We start from the raw sequence: 20641 nt of genomic DNA on the forward strand, positions 1-20641 counted from the left end.
CCTGTAGCCACAGTACTTAGGGTCTCAAAGTAACACGTAAGAAAACAGAGAAGCGTGTGTCTTCCTGAATCCCTTGGGACCATACAGACAAAGCAGTGTTGATCGTGCTGTGTAGACAAGTCCTGTTTCACTAGAGGGAGAGTTAACCATGTGAAATGATGACACCAGGTCAAGTAAGAAAGGCTGAACAATATCCCTCAGGTTTAAAGACATGGAAAACAATAGAAAGAAATGTTAGTGAAGTGATGGGGAAAGGTCTGTAGGGGGCTTGGGAGTGATGTGGCCATGGGGAGATGGACTTCATGAGTTTAGGACACTCTGCCAAGAACTTTGGTTGTGAGGAGAAAATAGAGAGGGTTGTACCGTAAGATGTAGTTTCTCATTTCAGACATGAGAAAACATTTAAACGGAAGAGGAAATGTTCCATTTGATTATAGGAAACTAAAGTGGTACTCCTATTTACCATAAATATTGGAGTCATTCCATATGTTTTTAAATGAATGAATTTCAGAGAATCCTTGTAACTATTCTAAATCAAGGGAATTCCAAGCACTGCTTCTGAATAAAATATATTTGACTGCTTCTTTCCTTTAATTAGTATCATTTATTTTCTGAAAGGAGAGGCGATATTTTTTATCTATGTCTTGCTTTGGAAGTGTCAGTCTATTTTACTGTGATCACGGATTCGCTGTCTCTAATGTCCTTCTTTGAATATTTTTTACTCAACTACCTCTGTGTAAGTGTGTATAGAGAGATGAATAATACAGAGGGACAATAAAGAGTTCTAAGAAGACTGAGTTGAACACGATTGAGAAGTATTGCTGATGGCACTGTGCAGTCTTGTAGGGTGAATGCAGGACTAAAGAAAAATGGAAATCCAAAATAAAAACACAGTGGCAGTTGTCATTGTCACTTCTATTTATTCAATTCTCTTTTTCTGTCTTTCTTTTGTTATCAAAAGGTGCCTAAATCACACAGAACCACAAAATCTAATAGGTGTCTCAGAATTCCTCCTCCTGGGCCTCTCCGGTGACCCAGAGCTGCAGCCCCTCCTTTTAGGGCTGTTCCTGTCCATGTACCTGGTCACCATCCTGGGGAACCTGCTCATCATCCTGGCTGTCAGCTCTGACCCCCACCTCCACACCCCCATGTACTTCTTCCTCTCCAGCCTGTCCCTGGCTGGTTCGTGGCCATCTGCCACCCACTGCACTACCCGGCCATCATGAGGCCCTGCCTCTGTGGCTTGTTAGTCCTGCTGTCATTACTCATCAGCCTTTTGGGCGCCCAGACTCACTGCTTCATGGTGTCCAAACTTAGTTTCTGCAGAAATGCTGAAATTCCTCATTTCTTCTGTTATGCTTTTCAGCTTCTCAGCCTCGCCTGCTCTGACACCTCCACCACTTTCAGGTTGATGCCTTTTATCGGTGCCCTCCTCGATGGTATTCCCATCTCAGGGATTTTTTATTCTTATATTCAAATTATTTCCCCCATTCTGAGAGTCCCATCAACTCGTGGAGTGCCTAAAGCCTTCTCCACCTGTGGCTCTCGCCTGTCAGTGGTTTGCTTGTTTTACAGCACAGGCCTTGGGGTGTACCTCAGTTTGACTGCCTCATTTTCCCCGAGAGAAAGTGCTGCGGCCTCAGTGATGTACACCAGAATCACCCCCATGCTAAACCCCATCATCTACAGCCTGAAGAACAGGGACCTCAAGGGGGCGCTGTAGAGGTTGGCAGTAGAACAGTCTAATCTCAATACCTGCGCTGTCTTTTTGTTTCACGGGACTAGAAAAAGCAGTAGAATCCAATATGCACAAGAAGAAATTTTGGCTCTGCTGCCACATAGTGTGTATGTAACTATATGGCTTTTTTCTTTCTACTTACACAGTTTTTCCTCCTAGCTTAGCTCTAACGGGATTGGGAGAATTTGGACCCCCAGCTAGGTTGTAGTCCCTCTGGGCTTATCCACGGCACATCAGTATGCCCTTCCCGGTTTCCTTATGCATTACCCAGGACTCTTGATCATGAGCAGTCTTGTTTCTATCATTGCAAAGCAATCACAGCTGTCTTTTAATTTGGTCTTTTTTCCTATTTGTTTGGAGGATATAAACTCTACCTTAAGGAGTAAAACATCTAATATACGTTTGTTTCTTAATGGTCTTGGTCAGATTATTGAGCAAGTGGGGTGACTCGGTAAATTCCTGTCCCAAGTAGGGTCTTTAAAAATGGAAATGAGACACGATTAAAATTGAGTTTGGATGAATAGTTATCAACTGAGATTTTCCAAGGAAAACTGGGATGCAAGATTCCCAAGGGGTAGATGGGAAAGCACCTATCAGAGCCAAGGCATTTCCAGACTCCTTGGTAATTCTCATTTCCATTCCATCTGCCTTCCCTCCAATCATATCACATAGCCAGACATAAAGGGACAAATCCTGTGTGATCACTCCTTGGGGTTCCCAGCGAGTCACATCCACAGTTACAAGTAGCTGGCAGAGGCCAGGGGCTGGAGGAGGGAAGAGGGAGTTAGTGTTTCACTGGGACAGAATTTGACCTGGGAAGACGGAAAGTTCTGGACATGAATAGTGGGGATGGGTGCACCACACGCGAGTATGCTTAATGCCATTGGACTGAATACTGAAAAAATGGTTAATATGAGAAATATTCATTTATACATATATTACCACCATAAAAACATAAATTAAAAGTAAAATACAGTAAAATTTTTGTAATTTTCTTTTCAAAGTAGGTTCCCAGACTTCCCCTAGAGACTGACTAGATAAGACTGGGTTAACGTGATAAGCGATACATTACCAAAAGACCCAGGAGAGACTTTTGATAAAGCTTAAATTCTGAAACATTTCCCTTTTTCTCAATGGTTCTCAAAGACTGCCCTAATGACCAGCAAAATTTGGAACATGTAAAATATCCAAATTATCATATCCAAACCCTGACCTACTGAGACAGAAACTTGAGGTGGAACACAGAATGTTTTAACAGGTCCTCCCAGTCATCTGCGGCAGCTAATATTTGAGAGCCACTACCCTAGGGAATCCTGGGACCCTTCGATGCTCAGCAACCTCCCTGATGGCTACAAGTTAGAAAATGCTGGCATTTGTCCCCCAAAAAGACTAGAGTGATTCTTCCCAGAGGAGAGGGACCCACGGGAGAGGAATTACAGCTTGCCGCACTGTGTGTCTCCCAGGGTTAAGGAATTGACAGGTCAGAGTCCCCTGCCTGTGCTGTCCCTGCCCTTGAGGAGTCTGACTGGGTCAGGAATGGAAGATTCAGTGACTAATTTGTCTAACAAGCTTCAAAGAGGATTCAGCCCCCAGGGAAAACAAACCCTGTAACACATGCACTTATAGTCACCAAGGCCCCCATGTGCACACTAAAGACACTCATGCCTTCTCTGCAAGAAGTGTTGCTTTTTTGGGGAAAGAACTTCCTTCTTCACTACCTACTCTCCATGAGAAAATGAGATTCAGGGAAGTTGACGTCTGTGCTGGGCCCACATTGTGAAGCCTGCATGGACCAGTAAGTGTTGCGGGAAATAGGGAAAAGACGTGGCCAAATGGAAAGGGCATTACTATTGTGAAGCATATGGTAGGGGACACCCTGTGACCTCTGTGGAGAAGTCGCTCTAGGGCCTAATTGCTTTGGAGGGCGAATGTATAGACCACTTGTTTGAAGTCCTCATTGGTTAGCGAGTTTTGACTTTGGCCATAAGGTTGATGGAGTCAGTGGCGAGGTAGAGGAAGAGGTGACATCCGCAGTCCTCCCTTTGATATCATAGTTGACAAACTGATGCCCCCAGGTTCATAAAGAGCTTTAGACCCTTACTGTGAAATCTTGATCTCCATTTACTCTTTTTCCTATTGCCTGGCCCCAAACCTTGAGACCCTCATCTTGGCTCAGCCTAGACAAACCCTTTCCTAGGCCTTCTTCGCCACTCCCATTTGCTTGTGGGAACGATCTGTTTCTCTAAAGGACCTGCTCTTACTCCTCCCACTTCACCCTTATCCATGGTTCTTATTAGAAACTCCCAAGAGTGAAGGGTCTGTGTGACTTGGTATAAAGGGCTGCAGGGTATAAAGACTGGGGATGCTTGGGTAACACGGAAATTTAAGGGCACAGAAAAACCTAACAAATGTCCCCCATGGACATCCTCCCCTTTTACTACAAAAGCATCCTAGAAGGCATTGAAACTCCCATGTTCCTTCCCCACGGTTCCCCTTAAGCCCACGTGGGGGTCAGATCTCATCCTCAAGCAGCGACAGGGGCTTCTCGCAAGTGCTGGAGCCATTTCTTCACCTCTTCTGGCCCTTGTTCTTCTTCCCTAAACAGTAGGTCCCCTCCCCTGTAATAATGTGCATTCCCCATGCCTTCCCTTCTGCCCTCTGTTGGCCCTGCCCAAGATCCATCTTTCACGCTGGGCACCAGGGAAAACCGTGGTACAGATCCTGTCACTCCCGTCGTGGAGGTCTCTCCACAGCCTCCGCTCTTTGCCCGTGATCCCCACCAAAGCCCCCAGAGGTGTGGTCCCTGGCCACCTCTCCACACTCCCCTGTGGCTGACCCCATCACCTACATCATGCTTCTGCCGGGCGCTGACAGTGCTCGGGCCCACGCTGCTCTGGCCGATGTCCCCTGCTCTCTTCTCTGCCATGAAAGCCCCCACTCAATGACCCCCTGCATAACTCCTTTCCCGGGAATCACTTCCTTCAGGAAGTCTTCCCTGACTCCGTCCCTGCAAGGCACTGCTCTCCCTGCATTCTTCCCTTCAGACTGCCTTCAGCTTCTTGTTTAATTCACCATCTTCCAACAGCAGGTTTCCGGATCCACCTCAGCCTCTGGAAGTCGGGCTCCCTGAGGACAAAGACCTCACCATTAATCTTCATATTCCCGGCAACTAATGCTCGGCCCATCCCAAGGAAGCCCTTCTTGGAAGGACAGCCTCAGGACTTTTTCAATGACTGAAACAGATTAATTCGATTCTTCTCTACTTCCAGGCATGGCTCCACAAAATTGCCCGCTAATGCTAGACACTAGAAACTGAACGGGGCAGTCAATGACAAATGGCTGTTTACCCCATTTCTAATGTCTAACCTCTGCTTCTATGGTAAAAGGTAAATGGTGGTAAGGTAAAATGTGTGTTAAACTCATTATTCACCATTTCAAAACCCATTTGAATCCTAAATCAGCTGCTTCTGCAACTGCAGGTGGAGCTTCATGAAAAAGTTGTCACTGCAGTGCATTTGAATTCTGGGAGTCTAGGAACACATCCTGCAGCAGCCAGACACCCTGCTTGGCCCGTCAGAACAAGGTTGAGTCTCATTAGCTTCTCTCCCTCATGTCCATTGGTTTTTCTCTGAGTATTTTTTCATTGTCTCGGTCTATGTGTTTGGCTGGAGGAAGCAACATTTGTGTTTCCAGGGAATAAAACCGTCTCTCTGGTCAAACAACTATATACTTACTCTCACTAAAAACAAGTCCTTTCTAAACCTGGAAGGCTTGCACAGGCTGTATATCACATTCTCTAGGAGCACAATGTGTGGCTGAGAACATATCCAGCTTCAGGCGCTGCCCCTTCTGAACCACTGCTCAAATCAGCAAAGGTCATGGAAGGGATTTTGAGCAGTCTCCTTTCTGGTGCTCATGAAATACTTGACGGAGACAGAAATTGCACCAGGCTGTTTGCATATGAGTCCAAAAGTTGACGGCCAGACATGCAGTGATGCCTAGACCGGCCCTAGGAAGGGTGACAGGAGACATTTACCCAGTGTCTGCCTGTCACTAACTGCCCTGTTCAGTTTCTAGTGGCTAGCATCAGTGGGCAGTTTAGTGGAGCCATGCTGGGAAGTGGAGAAGAATTGGATTAGGCTGTATCCCTTATTTAAAAAGTCCTGGGAGCTGTCCTTCCGAGACTGATTCTCATTAGTTGTGAAAAGTGGACAAGAATATGGTGTCTGTCGGGTTCCCCCACGCGGCATATCCAGAGAGGCGGAGCTCAGTTGTATGTTATCTTCCTGGTCCATACTGTGCTTGGGAACCCGCTCGTCATCCTGGCCATCAGCTCTGATCCCCCACCTCCACACCCCCGGGTACCTCTTCCTCTCCAACCTGTCCCTGGCTGTCAATGGTTTATATTATATGCCAAGTATTGAATGATAGGTAGGAAGTAAGAGAAGCAACAGGAGAGTTCTTCGGGCAGCAGGAGCAGCTCTTCAAGGACTGCACAGGTGTGGGAGAGGGCGGTTCATCTGGGCAAAGGGAATCGCTTCAGGGTGACCAGAATTCCAGGGAGGAGCTGAGAAAGGCTGAGGCACGAAGCCGGAAGGCCAGAGTGGAGCCAAGATTTACCAAGGAGTTTGGGTGTTTTTGTGACGTGGCAGGAAGGCGCTCTAAAGATTTTAGGGAGGGGAGCGATAGGTTTAGATTTCACTTTGGAAGTTTAGGTGAGGTGGTTGTGTGCCTTGACCTAGTAGGTTAGACCTAGCAGGAAATGAGATGGCTTTCCACTTTCCTAACGCAGTGGACACCACAGCTCATGCTAGGGCTTTAACCGCGCATTCTCTTCTATTCTTAAAACAAACAAGAATGGAAGAGAAGGGACCCCATTAGTTGAAAGTGACAGGAATCTTTGACAAAACCATCCTACTTTAAAGATGAATCATGACAATTTGCTTAGAATACCACTCAAGTGATCAGAAGCTGCTGGAGATCGTTAGAAACTGCCCATCCCCAAAGCATCAGAGTAAAATGTTCATCCATAGCTAATTTGGGCACAATATGGCCATCCTTATCATTCCAGAGAAACTATCTGCTTTGGATACTTTTCATTATTGAGATATAATTAGCATATAAAATTATCGGACTTTCAAGTGTATGTGATAATAATTTGATACTTTCATATATTGCAAAATCATCACCACAGTAAGTCTAGTTAACACCCATCACCACATAGTTACAAAATTGTCTCTGCTAATGAACACATCTACTATGTACTCTCTTAGTAACTTTCAAATATGCAGTACAGTATTGTCACTAGAGTCATCATACCGTGCATGATATCCTCATGACCTATTTTATATCTCGAAGTCCGTGCGTTTTGATCCCTTTATGCATTTTACCTACCCCTACCTTCTTACTTTTTTTTTATACCTAAGAAGACTGACAAGTAATGACAGCCAATGGTGACCTTTTTCCTTCATTGTGAGGAGCATTATAGAAAAGTGAGTGTACAAAAATATTTCTAACAAGGCAAAACTGGACACTGAAGATTATTTCATGGCCTCATGCTATTCCTTGTCCCTGGTACTGTGTCCCATTCCCCTGTGTCTTGGTACTGGACCCTCGAGACCTGGAACAGAGAATCAGAGGGTAGGTGGGCTCAGGATGACTGCCCGCATATTCTCAGCCTGATTCTATCATCTTAATGTGAGCACCTCGTCGGACTCACCTTTCAGGCTTACCTTCTGGGACAATTTCTCCCTCCCCCAATTATTTAATGAGCACCATAGAGGATATGACTTAAAATTCTGGGTGTGATCTTTGTAGCATTCTATGGCACTGAAATTGTTTACACCTTGGTCTCCAGGCTTTCCGTGGCATTTTCACGAATCCTGTCACTTCACAGATGAAGAGTGTTTGTCAAGTGATGAATATCCAAAAAGCACCTGGATGCTTCCTGTAGGGTGCTGATGGGTCCCCAGTGTGCTAATCAGTAAGCATTTGTTCATCTGGGTTTATTATTTAGTGAGAACATTTTCTTTTTCTCTCTTGCTCTTTTTTCCCTTGAGAAGTATAAATAAATTCCACCAATCTTACAATATTCTTTCCAGATAGTTGATCAAGCCTCTCAAATCTTCTCACCTCGTCCCTCCAAGGTGAGAAGATTTGAGAGGCTTGATCAACTACATTCACCTTATGTTTCACATTTGTGTTAGAGCAATGATGGACCATTTTATTTTAAGGTCCAAAGTTGCTCTTCACTTTTTACATTAGATGATTCTAAATAAAGAGGATGAGTGAGTAGCCCAGACACCAATGCACCGTGATTGATCAATATTATGAAGTGATGCGTTTAACAACTAACAGAATGTAGGATTCCAAAATTTTGTAGTGTTAAGGCTTTTATGCCCAACATTTCACTCCAAGAAATTAAAAAGTAGAGAGACTGTAGAATCTGTTCAGAATCTATTTTTTTATTAAGGTATCATTAGTATTCACTCTTATGAAGGTTTCACAAGAAAACAATGTGGTCACTACATTCACCCATATTATCAAGTCCTCCCTCCCATGCCCGATTGCAGTCACTCTCCCTCAGTGTAGTAAGATACCACAGAGTCACTACTTGTCTTCTCTGTGCTACACTGTGTTCCCCATGATCCCCCCACACCATGTGTACTAATCATAATACCCCACAATCCCCTTCTCCCTCCCTCCCCACTCGCCCTCCACACCCCTCCCCTTTGGTGACCACTAGTCCCTTCTGGGGGTCTGTGAGTCTGCTGCTGTTTTGTTCCTTCTGTTTTGCTTAGTTGTTATACTCCATAAATGAGGGAAATCAGTTGGTATCTGTCTTTCTCGGCCTGACTGATTTCATGTTCAGTGTCTGTTTTATGCTCTTTCCTTTCCTCAACCATCCAGCTGATGGGCCAGTCCCATGCAACCAGGAAATCAAACAAGTGTTTCAGAATTTTTCCTTCTGGGATTTTCTCAAAACTCAGAGCATCAACCCCTCCTCTTCGGGCTGTTCCTGTCCATGTACCTGGTCACCGTGCTGGGGAACCTGCTCATCATCCTGGCCGTTGGCTCTGACCCCCACCTCCACACCCCCATGTACTTCTTCCTCTCCAACCTGTCCCTAGCTGACATTGGTTTCACCTCCACCACAGTCCCCAAGATGCTGGTGAACATCCAGACCCACAGCAAATCCATCAGCTACTCAGGCTGCCTCACCCAGATGTGTTTTTTCATGGTTTTTGGAGGAATGGACACTTTTCTCCTCACCGTGATGGCCTATGACCGGTTTGTGGCCATCTGTCACCCTCTGCACTACACGGGCATCATGAGTGCCCGACTGTGTGGCCTCCTGGTGCTCGTGTCCTGGCTCATCAGCTTGTCATACTCCCTGGTGCAGAGTCTGTTGATGTCGCGGCTGTCCTTCTGCTCCAGACCGGTAATTCCACACTTCTACTGTGAACTTGCTCAGGCCCTCACGCTTGCCTGCTCAGACACATTCATCAATCACATCCTGCTGTACATGGTGACTGTCTTTCTGGGCGTTGTCCCCTTCTCGGGGATCCTTTTCTCCTATACCCGGATTACATCTTCAATATTGAAAATCCCATCAGCTAATGGGAAACGTAAGGCCTTTTCTACCTGTGCATCTCACCTGTCTGTGGTTTCTCTATTCTATGGGGCAGGCCTTGGTGTGTATCTCAGTTCCAATGCATGTTCCCAGAAGGGCATGATTGGCTCGGTGGTGTACACGGTGGTCACCCCCATGCTGAACCCCTTCATCTACAGCCTGCGGAACAAGGACGTGAATTGGGCCCTGGGAAGGCTCCTCAACCGAGCAACCTCTTGTCTACAACGGATCCACTTGGGCTGAGGAGTCCTGTGGGCAACCCGGACAAAAACTCTGATTCTGACGTTATTTCTCTTGAATCTCTCAAACCATCTTGTCCTTTCATCCAGGCCTGAGGAATCTAAATGTCTTGTCTTAGCTTTTACTATTTTGAAAACAACTAAAATCCCATGAACTTCTTTGATGATATTTCTATTCTAACTATTGTCCAAAAATTATGCCCTGGTTCTTAATTACTTCCATGCTGCTGAGTTATAAAGTTTAATCTGAAGCATTTACTAAACCTTTGTTTTCTCAAATCAAGGGCTTAAACTGTTGATGTCTCATGTTAATTCATTTCTATGTGTTTCACGGTAGAAGTGTGTTGTTTATGTGTGTGTATCACTGAAATTCTGGGTGGGAAACCTAGCACAAAATGCCTTTGAAACTGAAATCAGGCAAAGGGAGAAATAAAGTGGAAGAAACATGTTTATTTCCTACAAGCAGTCTTCCACTGCTGCTCTCCCACGTCTCTCAAAACCCAGCTGCAGGAAAAGGGACCCCACCTAAGCTCTCCAGTCCAGTTGTGCCCTTGGTCATGCTTGTAATTACCAGTTGGTAAGGAGATGGACTACTTCTCTCCACCCCTTGGAAATACCTACTGACCTGGAGATGCACTAAGGCCAGGCAAGAGGTTCTGAAAGTATTGCAATTTTGCCCACAGCCCACCCTTTCAGAAATCTCACCTCATAATCTGCTTGTTCCCCATCTTCTGGAATGGGCCTTGCCTGAGAAAACTGGAGCATTGTAACCAGACTAATAGCATACAATAACAACAGCAATAAAATCATAATGATCCTCAAGCTGGAGGATCCTACTAGGTTCAAAGTCCCCTCAGGTGGGCAGTGACTGAACAGGGAGGGAGTTCCCTTCAGAGCAATCATCACGCTGATGCTACAGCCAGGGGGGCAGGTCCAGGCCACAGGGGCCATAGAAGAAAATTAACTAAAGGGCTATAAGATACATGTTTTAATGACACCAGCATAGGAAAATCTTGTCCTTCAGGTAGGATGCATGCAAGAGAGGGGTCCTGTGATAGGATAGTGGCAGGAATGGGATCTCGTCCTGGTCTAGTGACCAGACTTTCACCCCAATTAGGCCAAAGAGCCCTGACGGCTGCCGTCAGCCAATGCAGAAATGCCAGATTCTCTGAGGTGCGAGGGGCACTTTGCAACCGCAGCCTGATGGAAGGAAGAGTCATCAGGGAGGCCAGTCTACTCATTTCAGAACCTGACATAACGATGTTTTCCACGCCCATATCCCAGAGACGCAAAAGCCATGTAGGCAGAGGTTCCAGTGCCTTCTGCTGATCCTGGATCAGCAGTGCCGTCTCAGCACCACCCTTGCACTGTTAAGCTTCGGGTCCCCTGGCTGGTCCTTTCAGATCTTCTTTGACATCTCACCGTGTCTCCTCCCTTATCTGCTGGTCAGAGGCAGGCAGGGACCGACAGGACTGGTAGCGCACCTGTAAGATTCCTTTACAGCAGCAAGGGAGGAGGCAGCTGGAGCATCTGCACTGCAGCAAGCCATTTGGGGGGAGGCAGAGGAAGGTGGTGCCTTCAGCTCCAGAGATGGTGGAGGGGATGTCAGGAGAGGATGAGGGGCTGAAGCCAAGGACTGATCCGTTGCTGAGGCTGCTTCCCAAGGCACCAGTTTCTCTTGTATTAAAGGTGGGCCACCTGGTTGTAAGTAAGAAAATAAAAACACAACTGTGGGCTCCTGAGGGAGAGGAGCTGCCCCCACTCCAAGTTGTGGAGCCTCCACGCTCTGCCCCTACAGCCAGGATGAGGTGGTGGACACGAGCAAATAAATATTAACAACAATAGAATTCTGTGTGGGGGGCTTGATATACAATCATTAACTAACTCTAAACTCAATTCTCTGCTGTCTCCAGTCTCCTGGGGTGTGACATTCTCAAGAGTACTAAAACCATGTGAGTTTTAGTCACATCATAGAAACTGTTTTGGCCTTGATTGTTCTGTTCCTGATCACACCTCAGAAATTACAGGAAAAATAATAAAGTCTTATATGATCATATATTTGAGTTCTCTACTTGATTTATATATTCATCCTGCACATCTTCTCTATAACTGTCCCTCTTTCTTAAGGGCTTCCCATAGGTCATCTCTCACCTCCTCCAAGCAATGCTGAAGTGTCTCTCTCTCCTCAATAACCCTTTCCACTACCTCAGAAAAAGACATCCCACAATACCAGCTGCTACATGGCCTCCCAGGGCCTCTAAGCAGTCTTCTATCTCACGGAGGGCTAATTCCACAGCTTCCAGTGTCTCCACCCTTCCTCAATTCTGAGGAAGGCCCCACCATAGCAGGAAGTGTTTTACCCTAGACCAATTTCCCACTAGGGCTCCCCAACTGGAAGACCCACAGATAGGGAGCTTCTGGGGGAATCTGCACCCTCCACCACTGCAGCCATTGGGGCCTCCCCACCATCCACAGGGAGGGTCTGGGCATCTCCCCACCATCTCTAGGGGCAGCCCACTTAAGGTTCACACCCATGTAGAAAGATTTCGAGTTCAGAGGCCCAACCAACTACCGCCACATGTAACTAAACAGGGAAAGTCCCGGGGCAAAATACCTTTGAAACCAAAATCAGTCAAAGGAAGAAATAAAGTGGGAGAAACTCATTTAGTGCCTACAGGCAGTCACTCACTTCTGCTTTCCCCTGTTTCTCATGACCTTGCTGCAGAAGAAGGGACCCCACTCAAGCTCTCTAGCCCAGATATGCCCTCACTCTCCCTTGTCATTACCTATTGTTGAGGAGATGGACTACTTCTCTCCACCTCTTGGAAACACTTATTGATATGCACTAAGGCCAGGTGAGAGGTTCCAGAAATATTGCAATTTTACCCACAATCACCAACAGTGTTATGTGTGGTGTTTTTTACTGACTAAAATAGGACTAAAATACATATTAAAATATAATTGGTGTTTTAGTGGGAATTGTATACTAAGCCTATGCTAACTGCTTTCTATTATTTAATGTAATCTTTCTCAAGAGGAATGATTACTGTCCTCATTTTGGAGGTTAGGAAATTGAGACTCTAAGAGCTAAAAAAACAACTTTTCCAAAGTTACAGAGGGACAAAGTGGCAAAACCAGGATTCAAACCCAGAAGTCTAACCATGAGTAGATATTCTTACCTAGCAGCTGAACAGCTTCTCACATGAATTTTGATGTGTATATTTCTATGGTGGATTTTACTGCTGATTGACAATATTTCTGATCATCCAATCTTATTGAACAGCCAAGACAGTTGCATTTCCTTTATCCTTTGAAGTTAAAAGTGGTAATAATATGTTTTGATTTGTTCAAGAAAATAGGAGTGATGCATCCCCTCTAGGTTAAAACAATATAAGAGCTGGTACATTATTCCTCATGTCCACTCTTTCCTTGATACAGATATTTTGGAAGCAGATCTGGGAAGCAGTCAACCATGAAGCATTATAGGTGTTCTCAATATAAAGTTAAAAATCTTAAGAACAGCTGTAAGAAAACCGACTGAAATGGAACTTTATGGACAGCCAACAAGGAAGAAACAGTGTGGGTCTTTCTCAAAATATTAAAAATTGAAAGACCATATGAACCAGCAATTCCACTTCTGCATATTTATCTAAGGAAATGGAAACTCTATCTTTAAAAGATATCTGTACCCCCTTGTTCGCTGCAGCATTTACAATAGCCAAGACATGAAACCAACCCAGGCCTCCATCAGTGGATGAATCAATAAAGAAAGTGTGATATACATACACACACACTGGGATATTATTCAGCCATGAGAAAATTGCAGATACTACTATTTGTGACCATTAGTGACAACATGGGTGGTCCTTCAGGGCATTATGCTAAGTGAAATAACTCAGAGAAAGGTAAATTGCATATGATCTCACTTACATGTGTAATAAAAAAAACAAAATCAAATTCATACATACAGAGAACAGATTGGTGGCTGCCTGAGGTGGGGAGGAGGATGAGAAAAAAAGGTACAAACTCTCAGTTATGAAATAAATAAGTCCTGGGGATATAATGGACAGCATGGTGACTACATAGTAATACTGCATTGTATTACTAAGTTGCTAAAAGAGCAAATCTTAAAAGTTCTCATCACAAGAAAAAATAATTATAACTATACGTGGTGATGATGGATGTTAACTAGACATATTGTAGAGATCATTCCACAATATATATAACTGTCAAATACTTATGTTGCACACCTGAAACTGCTGTGATGGTATACGTTAGTTATATGTCAACTTTTTTAAAAAGGTGATCCAAACGTCCCAGGGGGTGGACTATAGTGAATCCCATGTTTTGTTATCGAGGTCCTCCTTCAGGTTTAAGGAATTATTGTTCCAGGTGTAAGGACATGACAAGGAGAACCTTAAGGAAAGTTTGATTTCTGCAAAAACAAAACCCTGGGACCAACTTTCTGTGACATTCTTCTTTTGAAGAATCTTTGGAGATCGCATTGGGTAATTCTAACAATTGTCCAATGCCATGGGTGTGTACTGGTACCCTGTGCTCAGCCAGTGGCTGGGAGCAGCCCAGGAATGACCTCAGTGCCCACACCCTGGTGGATACAGGAGGCTGTCAGTCAGTGGTTCTCCCACAGCATCAAGTCTGGGTGGTGTGGCCTTGGGTGGGGCTGCTTCCTTTAGCAGAGCACAGTTTTCTAGGAGGATGGCTGAGCACTGTCAGATGGTGGCAACTATCACTGTATTTATATCTTGGATTTCAGTTTTTTATTAGTAAAGTATTCACACTTGAAGACCATACACCCCAGTGTCATCCGCAATATTTCTCAAGCTGTTTCAACTCAATCTTCTTAGAACTTTTTCTTTACAGCTCTTCACAGTATTATTCAGCTCTCTATACACACCTACTCAGGGGTACTTGAGTGAAGAATGTTAAAAGAACAAAAATATTAGAGATATTAAATCCATGATTATTTACAATTGTGTAGCCTCCAGCACTCAATACACAGAGCTCATAATTCCCCAGATAGGTCCATGTTATCTCAGCCCCAAAGGATTTCCTAATACAGCTTGAAGAGTGAGAAAAGGAATGCATGTCCGTGGAAGAGCCTGGGGCTCCCTTTCCTCCCTGTTCTCCTCACTTCTTTTTGCTTAAGACACATCTCTGGGCTTTCTTGTTTCATTAATTTACTATTGTAAAATGTATATAACAATTGGCTATTTTAACTGTACATTTCTGTGGTATTAGATATCTACACATCGTTGTACAACCATCCCCACCCTACATCTCCAGAACTTTTTCATCACCCAAAACTGAAACTGTGTCCCCATTAATCAATAAATTCACATTCTTCCCTCCATGCGGACCTACCAACCACCACTCTACTTTCTCTATGAATTGGACTATTTCAGGTGCTTCGTAAAAGTGAATTCAAAAGTATGTGACCTCTTGTGAATGACTCATTTCACTTTGAAGAATGACTTCAATGTTCATCCGTTTAGTAGCACGTGCCAGGATGTCTTTCCCTTTCACGGTCCTTGCACTATTCCATTGTCTGTATAGACCACAGTGTGTTTATCCATTCATCAATCGATGGACACGTGGGGTGCTTCCAACCTTTGGTGACTGTGAATAATGCTGCTGTGAGCACCATTGTACAGTTATCTGTTGGACTCTCTGATTTCAGGTATTTTGGGTATATGACCAGGGATGGAATGCTGGATAGTATCATCACTCCACTTTTAATTTTTAATTTTTCGTATTTTTACTAATGAGTTGGCATCTTGCTGGTTTTAGTATGAGGTTCCAATTAGTCTTCCTGAGTGAGCATTTCCCCTTTTCTCTGTTCCTTGTAAACAGTTCCCTAAGGTTGGGTTCATCTGTCCTTTGGTAAAATTACAAAAAATATTTTTATTCTTAGGTAGGGAATTTGAATACACTGATTAAATGTCTTTATTAATAAAGAAATATATGTTAAGCTGTTCGTGGTTAAATTAACTTTCTGAGTTGGTTATACTTGGTCATCAATTCCTGGAATTGACCCTCTTCTTTTATGTTTGTATAATATTCATATTTTTATAACATCCAGTTACTGATTTACATCTCTATATTCATGTCCCAGTTTTATTCAATAATGATATTTGTATCTTATTTTCTCAGTCTTGAAAGAGATTTATAGGTTTTATTAATGATGTCAAGAAAACAAATTTTACCTTTATTGACACTCTCTACAGTACTCTTTCATTGAATCGGTATTTATCTTTAACTTCATTATTTTCTTCAACTAGCTTAGATTTACTATGATGTTATTTTTCAGACTTAGATTGGAAACTCAGCCTATTGCTTCCAGACCATTATTTTTCTTAGGAAAAGTAACATTATAACGTGTAGTTCTCTCTCATATATACTAATACATATACATATTACTAAAACTTATTAGCAATACATGTGTATGCTAATATACATATGCAAACATGTGTACATGAACTTTAATCATGTATGTAGTATGACTGGGGAAAATGCATGAAATGGGAAGGATCATTTTCATAAAAACTTGGGAAAATATGTGTGCTCTGAAAGGTCCTCTCCATCTTTCCTTGGGAATATATATTCCACTTTCCCTAGATATTTCCCAGCTGACACCTGTTTGCTCAAACTAAGTATTAATAGTGTCCTTTTCAATTAAAAAAAAAACCTCTTTGGACAGGAAATTAAATACTCATCTGCTCAAAATGTACTCAAGAACATTAAGGGGCAAGAAATAAGTAATGTCTTGATTTGAAGGTGGCATCTAGATCCTCCTAACAAGTCTAAACAAACGAGGGGAACAGGGAAGAAGCGGTGAGTGACAAGCAGGAGAGGGTTACGGGAGGTTTGTTTCTCAGGGACACAGTGAGACCACTCCTGACCCAGAGCCCTGGGGCTGAGCGGGTGACAGGGGTGCGCCGAGGGACGACAGACAACCCCGGAGGGCCGTGCCCTGGGGGGACGTGCAAAATGATGTCCCATTTCCTTCAGAGCCATGCTGAGGGGAGCACCTGTGAGAGTGGAACGCGTGCGTGCACATACACCACGGGACCGCGGACTCAGGCGTTTGGGTGGCATGCTGGGGTTTTGCTGCCTTTTCCAGTCCGCTGAGCAGAAAGGGCAGCACGGGCCTCGCCATCAGGCTGCGGTGGGGACAATCCTCCACAGCGCCCCCTTGAGGTCCCTGTTCCTCAGGCTGTAGATGAAGGGGTTGAGCATCGGGGTGACCACCACATACGCCACCGAGGCCACCGCATCCCTCCCCGGGGAAGACGAGGCAGCCGAAGTGAGGTACACACCTAGGCCTGCGCCATAAAACAAGCAAACCACGGCCAGGTGAGAGCCACAGGTGGAGAAGGCTTTGGACTTCCCCCCTGCGGAGGGGACTCTCAGAATGGAGGAAACAATTCTATAGTAGGAGAAAATGATTCCTGAGATGGGGAGAAGCCCGGAGATGGTCCCAATGAGAAATATGGCTATGTTACTGGAGGAGGTGTCAGAGCAGGCGAGGCGGATAAGCTGAGGGACGTCACAGAAGAAATGAGGGATTTCCACATGTGTGCAGAAGCCAAGTTGGGACACCATCAAGCAGTGAGTCTGGGCGCCCAAAAGGCTGATGAGAAAGGACAGCAGGACTAGCAAGCCACAGAGGCGGGGCCTCATGATGGCCGGGTAGTGCAGGGGGTGGCAGATGGCCACGAACCGGTCATAGGCCATCACGGCCAGGAGTAGGCTGTCCAAACACCCAAAAAGAGAAAAAAAGGACACCTGAGTGAGGCAGCCTGCATAGGAGATGGACTTGCTGTAGGTCTGGATGTTGACCAGCATCTTGGGGACGGTGGTGGTGCTGAAACCAGTGTCAGCCAGGGACAGACTAGAGAGGAAGAAGTACATGGGGATGTGGAGGTGGGGGTCAGAGCCGACGGCCAGGATGATGAGCAGGTTCCCCAGGACGGTGACCAGGTACAGGGACAGGAACAGCCCGAAGAGGAGTGGCTGCAGCTCTGGATCCTCTGAGAGGCCCAGGAGGAGGAATTCTGAGATGCCTGTAAGATTCTGAGGTTCCATGTAGGTGGGACACCTGTTGAAAAAAAAAGATGTAGTTAGAATAAACAAAACAAAAATACAGGTACTGAGCTAATTGTACATCTTTAATATTTTTTATAAATACATATATACCATTTAATGCATACAATATATATTTTATAAATACATAGTGTAAAATATATTGGTATTAACATACATTGTATATTGTGTGAAATACAAGGTGTAATAAATATTTTAAATGCATGATTGATGCAAAATATTACATTGGTTTCAGGTGGACAACACAGTGATTAGACAATTCTATATTAGATGCACACCATAGTAAGTGTAATCACCATCTGTCAACATACAAAGACATTACGATATTACTGACTATATTTTGTACACAGTACTTTCATCCCTATGCTAATTTACTTTGTAATTGGAAGTTTGTCCCTCCTTATCCCCTTCACCTATTTTGCCCATCCCCTCTTCAGCCCCTATGGTAACCACCAGTTCATTCTCTGTTTTTATGACTCTCTTTCTGTTCTGTTTATATTTTACATTCTGCATGTAAGTGGTATCATATAGTATTTGTCTTTCTCTGCCTGATTTATTTCACTTAGCATAGTACCCTCTAGGTCCATCCATGCTGTTGCAAATGGCAAGTTTTCATTCTTTTGCATGGCTGAATAATATTGCATTGTGTATATATAGGCAGTAAACTGGAATATTAGCATTAGCAATTTTTTGTCTTGATATGTCTTCCCAGGTAGGGGTAAAAAATACATAACTGAAACTTTGTGTTCTTTGTCTAATATCTCCTCATTTCCCCCACACCCAAGCCCCTGGTAACTATCATTTGATCTCTCCTTTTATGAGTTCAACTTGTTTAGATTCTACATATAAGTAAAATCATGCATTGTTTGTCTTTCCATGTCTGGCTAATTTCATTTAGAATAACATCCTCCAAGTTCATTCATGTATCACATGAAAGGCTGAATAATATTCCATTGAATGCCATATACAATATCCATCCCTACATGATTCCACTTTTAGGCACTCCAGTTGCCCAAAAGCAAACACTTTTCATGAATTTGGTGGGTGTGTTTTCTTTTCAATACTGCTAAAATGCATAATTGTTTTATGTGCCCGTCAACTGTTGTCTTCAACCTTACCTAAATATTATCATTGTACATATATTGTTCCTGAGTTCTGATTTGCAGCGACACAGTGTTTTAAGACTCTCTGTGAAGTACATATATGTATTTCAAACACTTTGAATGATACATAATATTATTTGAAAACTAAATTTAATTCATCAATTCTTTATTATGATACATGTAAGAAAATTCTTGTGCCTCCTTCATTAGCACACAGTGACAACTTCTCTAAAATATATGCATGAAAGAGAATTGATTTTCAATAACTGGCAATGTGCAACTTCACTATGAATTATCAACATGTGTTTTTCCAATAGGAAAGTCAGACAAATTCCACTATATGCTCTTGTTGTCAAGGCATAGAAAGAGAAAGATCTGTCTAGCAATGAATCTATCTTTCCATGATAGGTCTTCATGAAAATTCACATATTGTACAGGGAATAACATTTCCACACCTCAGATTTCCAAAAATGGTTTACAAGGTGCATGGCTGTGCATAGAAACTCTGTGATCTACAGTAGTCAGGCAATAAAGGTCCCCATGAACCCTTGGCCCATTCCTCTACAGAACCCAAGGGAAAGAATCAATGGTTCTGATTGCATTTGCTCATTTACAAGTAAGACAGGTTTGAAAAGAACATGATCATTCTGCTTTGGTGAGGGGCACAGAGCCCTCAGATGGGAATCAGGAGGCCTATAGAGGAGTCCTACATCTTTCACATGTGGAGTGTGGGTAACTCTCTCCAGCTCCCAGTGCTGGTGTCCCTTACCTGGACACCCGGAGGCTGACTCCCAGCTCTGGGACATCGGTAGCACCTAACAGAGGTTAGCACTTGGTAAAGATTCAGTCATGGTTTTCAAATCACAATTTGAATTGTTACTGCAGAAGTAGGCTTATTGCTAAAACACAATCCCAAGAAAGGTTTAATGGCCTTTTATTCAAATTACATGGCAGAGAAGTAGAAGTCTGTTATATCCCAGGGAATTCATTCATGGATTGACCAGAAGTTCTAAAATGTATCTCAGCCCTGCAATAAGATTTATTCCCTTCCTCTCTCACTCTTTTTTGACACTTTCATTTTTTAAGAAAATAGCCACATTTTTTAATGGAATACTGTTGATTCCATTAAATGGAAAATAACAGGGCTCCTAGGACATCTGTGACAGAGATACACGCAGCAGTGTGTTATCTTTCGTCTAGTGCTGTGGGACATCACTGGAAGGAACGAAAACACACAGTGTGTAGTGGCCGTATTGAGGCTCTGTTCCTGGGAACCAGGGATGCATCTAATAAATATTTAATAGAGATTATTGTCCTTGTAGCCTACGCAGTGCCAGACAAGGTGTATGCTCTGAGGAATCAGAAATGAATGAGATTCAGTTGTTTCAATCCAGGTGCTCAGAATGCACTTGCATAAAGCTTACAAAACTAAAATGTTTCTCAAGGATCTGAAGAAAAGCAAACCTTCATAATACAGCATATTATGAAGATGTAGTGATACTTGATTATATGGCATGTAGTGACAATAATAATAATGTCTAAAACATAATTTACCCTTACTGCATGGACCCACCATGCATTTGCTCACATATTCCGTAGTCACTATGCTTAATTCCTAAAAAGTGCTGGTGTATCAACTGAAGATCAATTCAGATGACAATGCTGATGCTCAGAGATACTTGATATCTCAAGAGAAACGTGCCCTGTGTCACAGTGAGTAATAAACAGATCAGACAGATTTAAAATTACATGGATCTCTGAGGCCCACGTACTGAGTTTGATCATTCTGTGTCCATATGTACAT

The 20641-nt window shown here is 43.7% G+C and overlaps 2 protein-coding genes and 1 pseudogene across 2 annotated transcripts; 2 read left to right on the forward strand and 1 right to left on the reverse strand.

Annotated features, from left to right (window-relative positions):
* The first annotated feature begins 293 nt into the window (after positions 1–293).
* LOC140845411 (olfactory receptor 7E24-like) lies at positions 294–1723 on the forward strand (annotated as a pseudogene).
* Positions 1724–8663: 6940 nt separating this feature from the next.
* Positions 8664–9614, forward strand: LOC140845412 (olfactory receptor 7D4-like). Its single transcript, XM_073219489.1, has one exon. It carries the CDS (start codon positions 8664–8666, stop codon positions 9612–9614), a length of 951 nt encoding a protein of 316 aa, XP_073075590.1.
* A 7172-nt stretch (positions 9615–16786) lies between these two features.
* On the reverse strand, positions 16787–17737 carry LOC108403437 (olfactory receptor 7E178-like). Its single transcript, XM_037009856.2, has one exon. It carries the CDS (start codon positions 17714–17716, stop codon positions 16787–16789), a length of 930 nt encoding a protein of 309 aa, XP_036865751.2. The 5' UTR covers positions 17717–17737.
* Between the last annotated feature and the right edge of the window lie 2904 nt (positions 17738–20641).

The sequence above is a fragment of the Manis javanica genome, chromosome 13, assembly GCF_040802235.1.
Source record: "Manis javanica isolate MJ-LG chromosome 13, MJ_LKY, whole genome shotgun sequence".
NCBI lineage: Eukaryota > Metazoa > Chordata > Mammalia > Pholidota > Manidae > Manis > Manis javanica.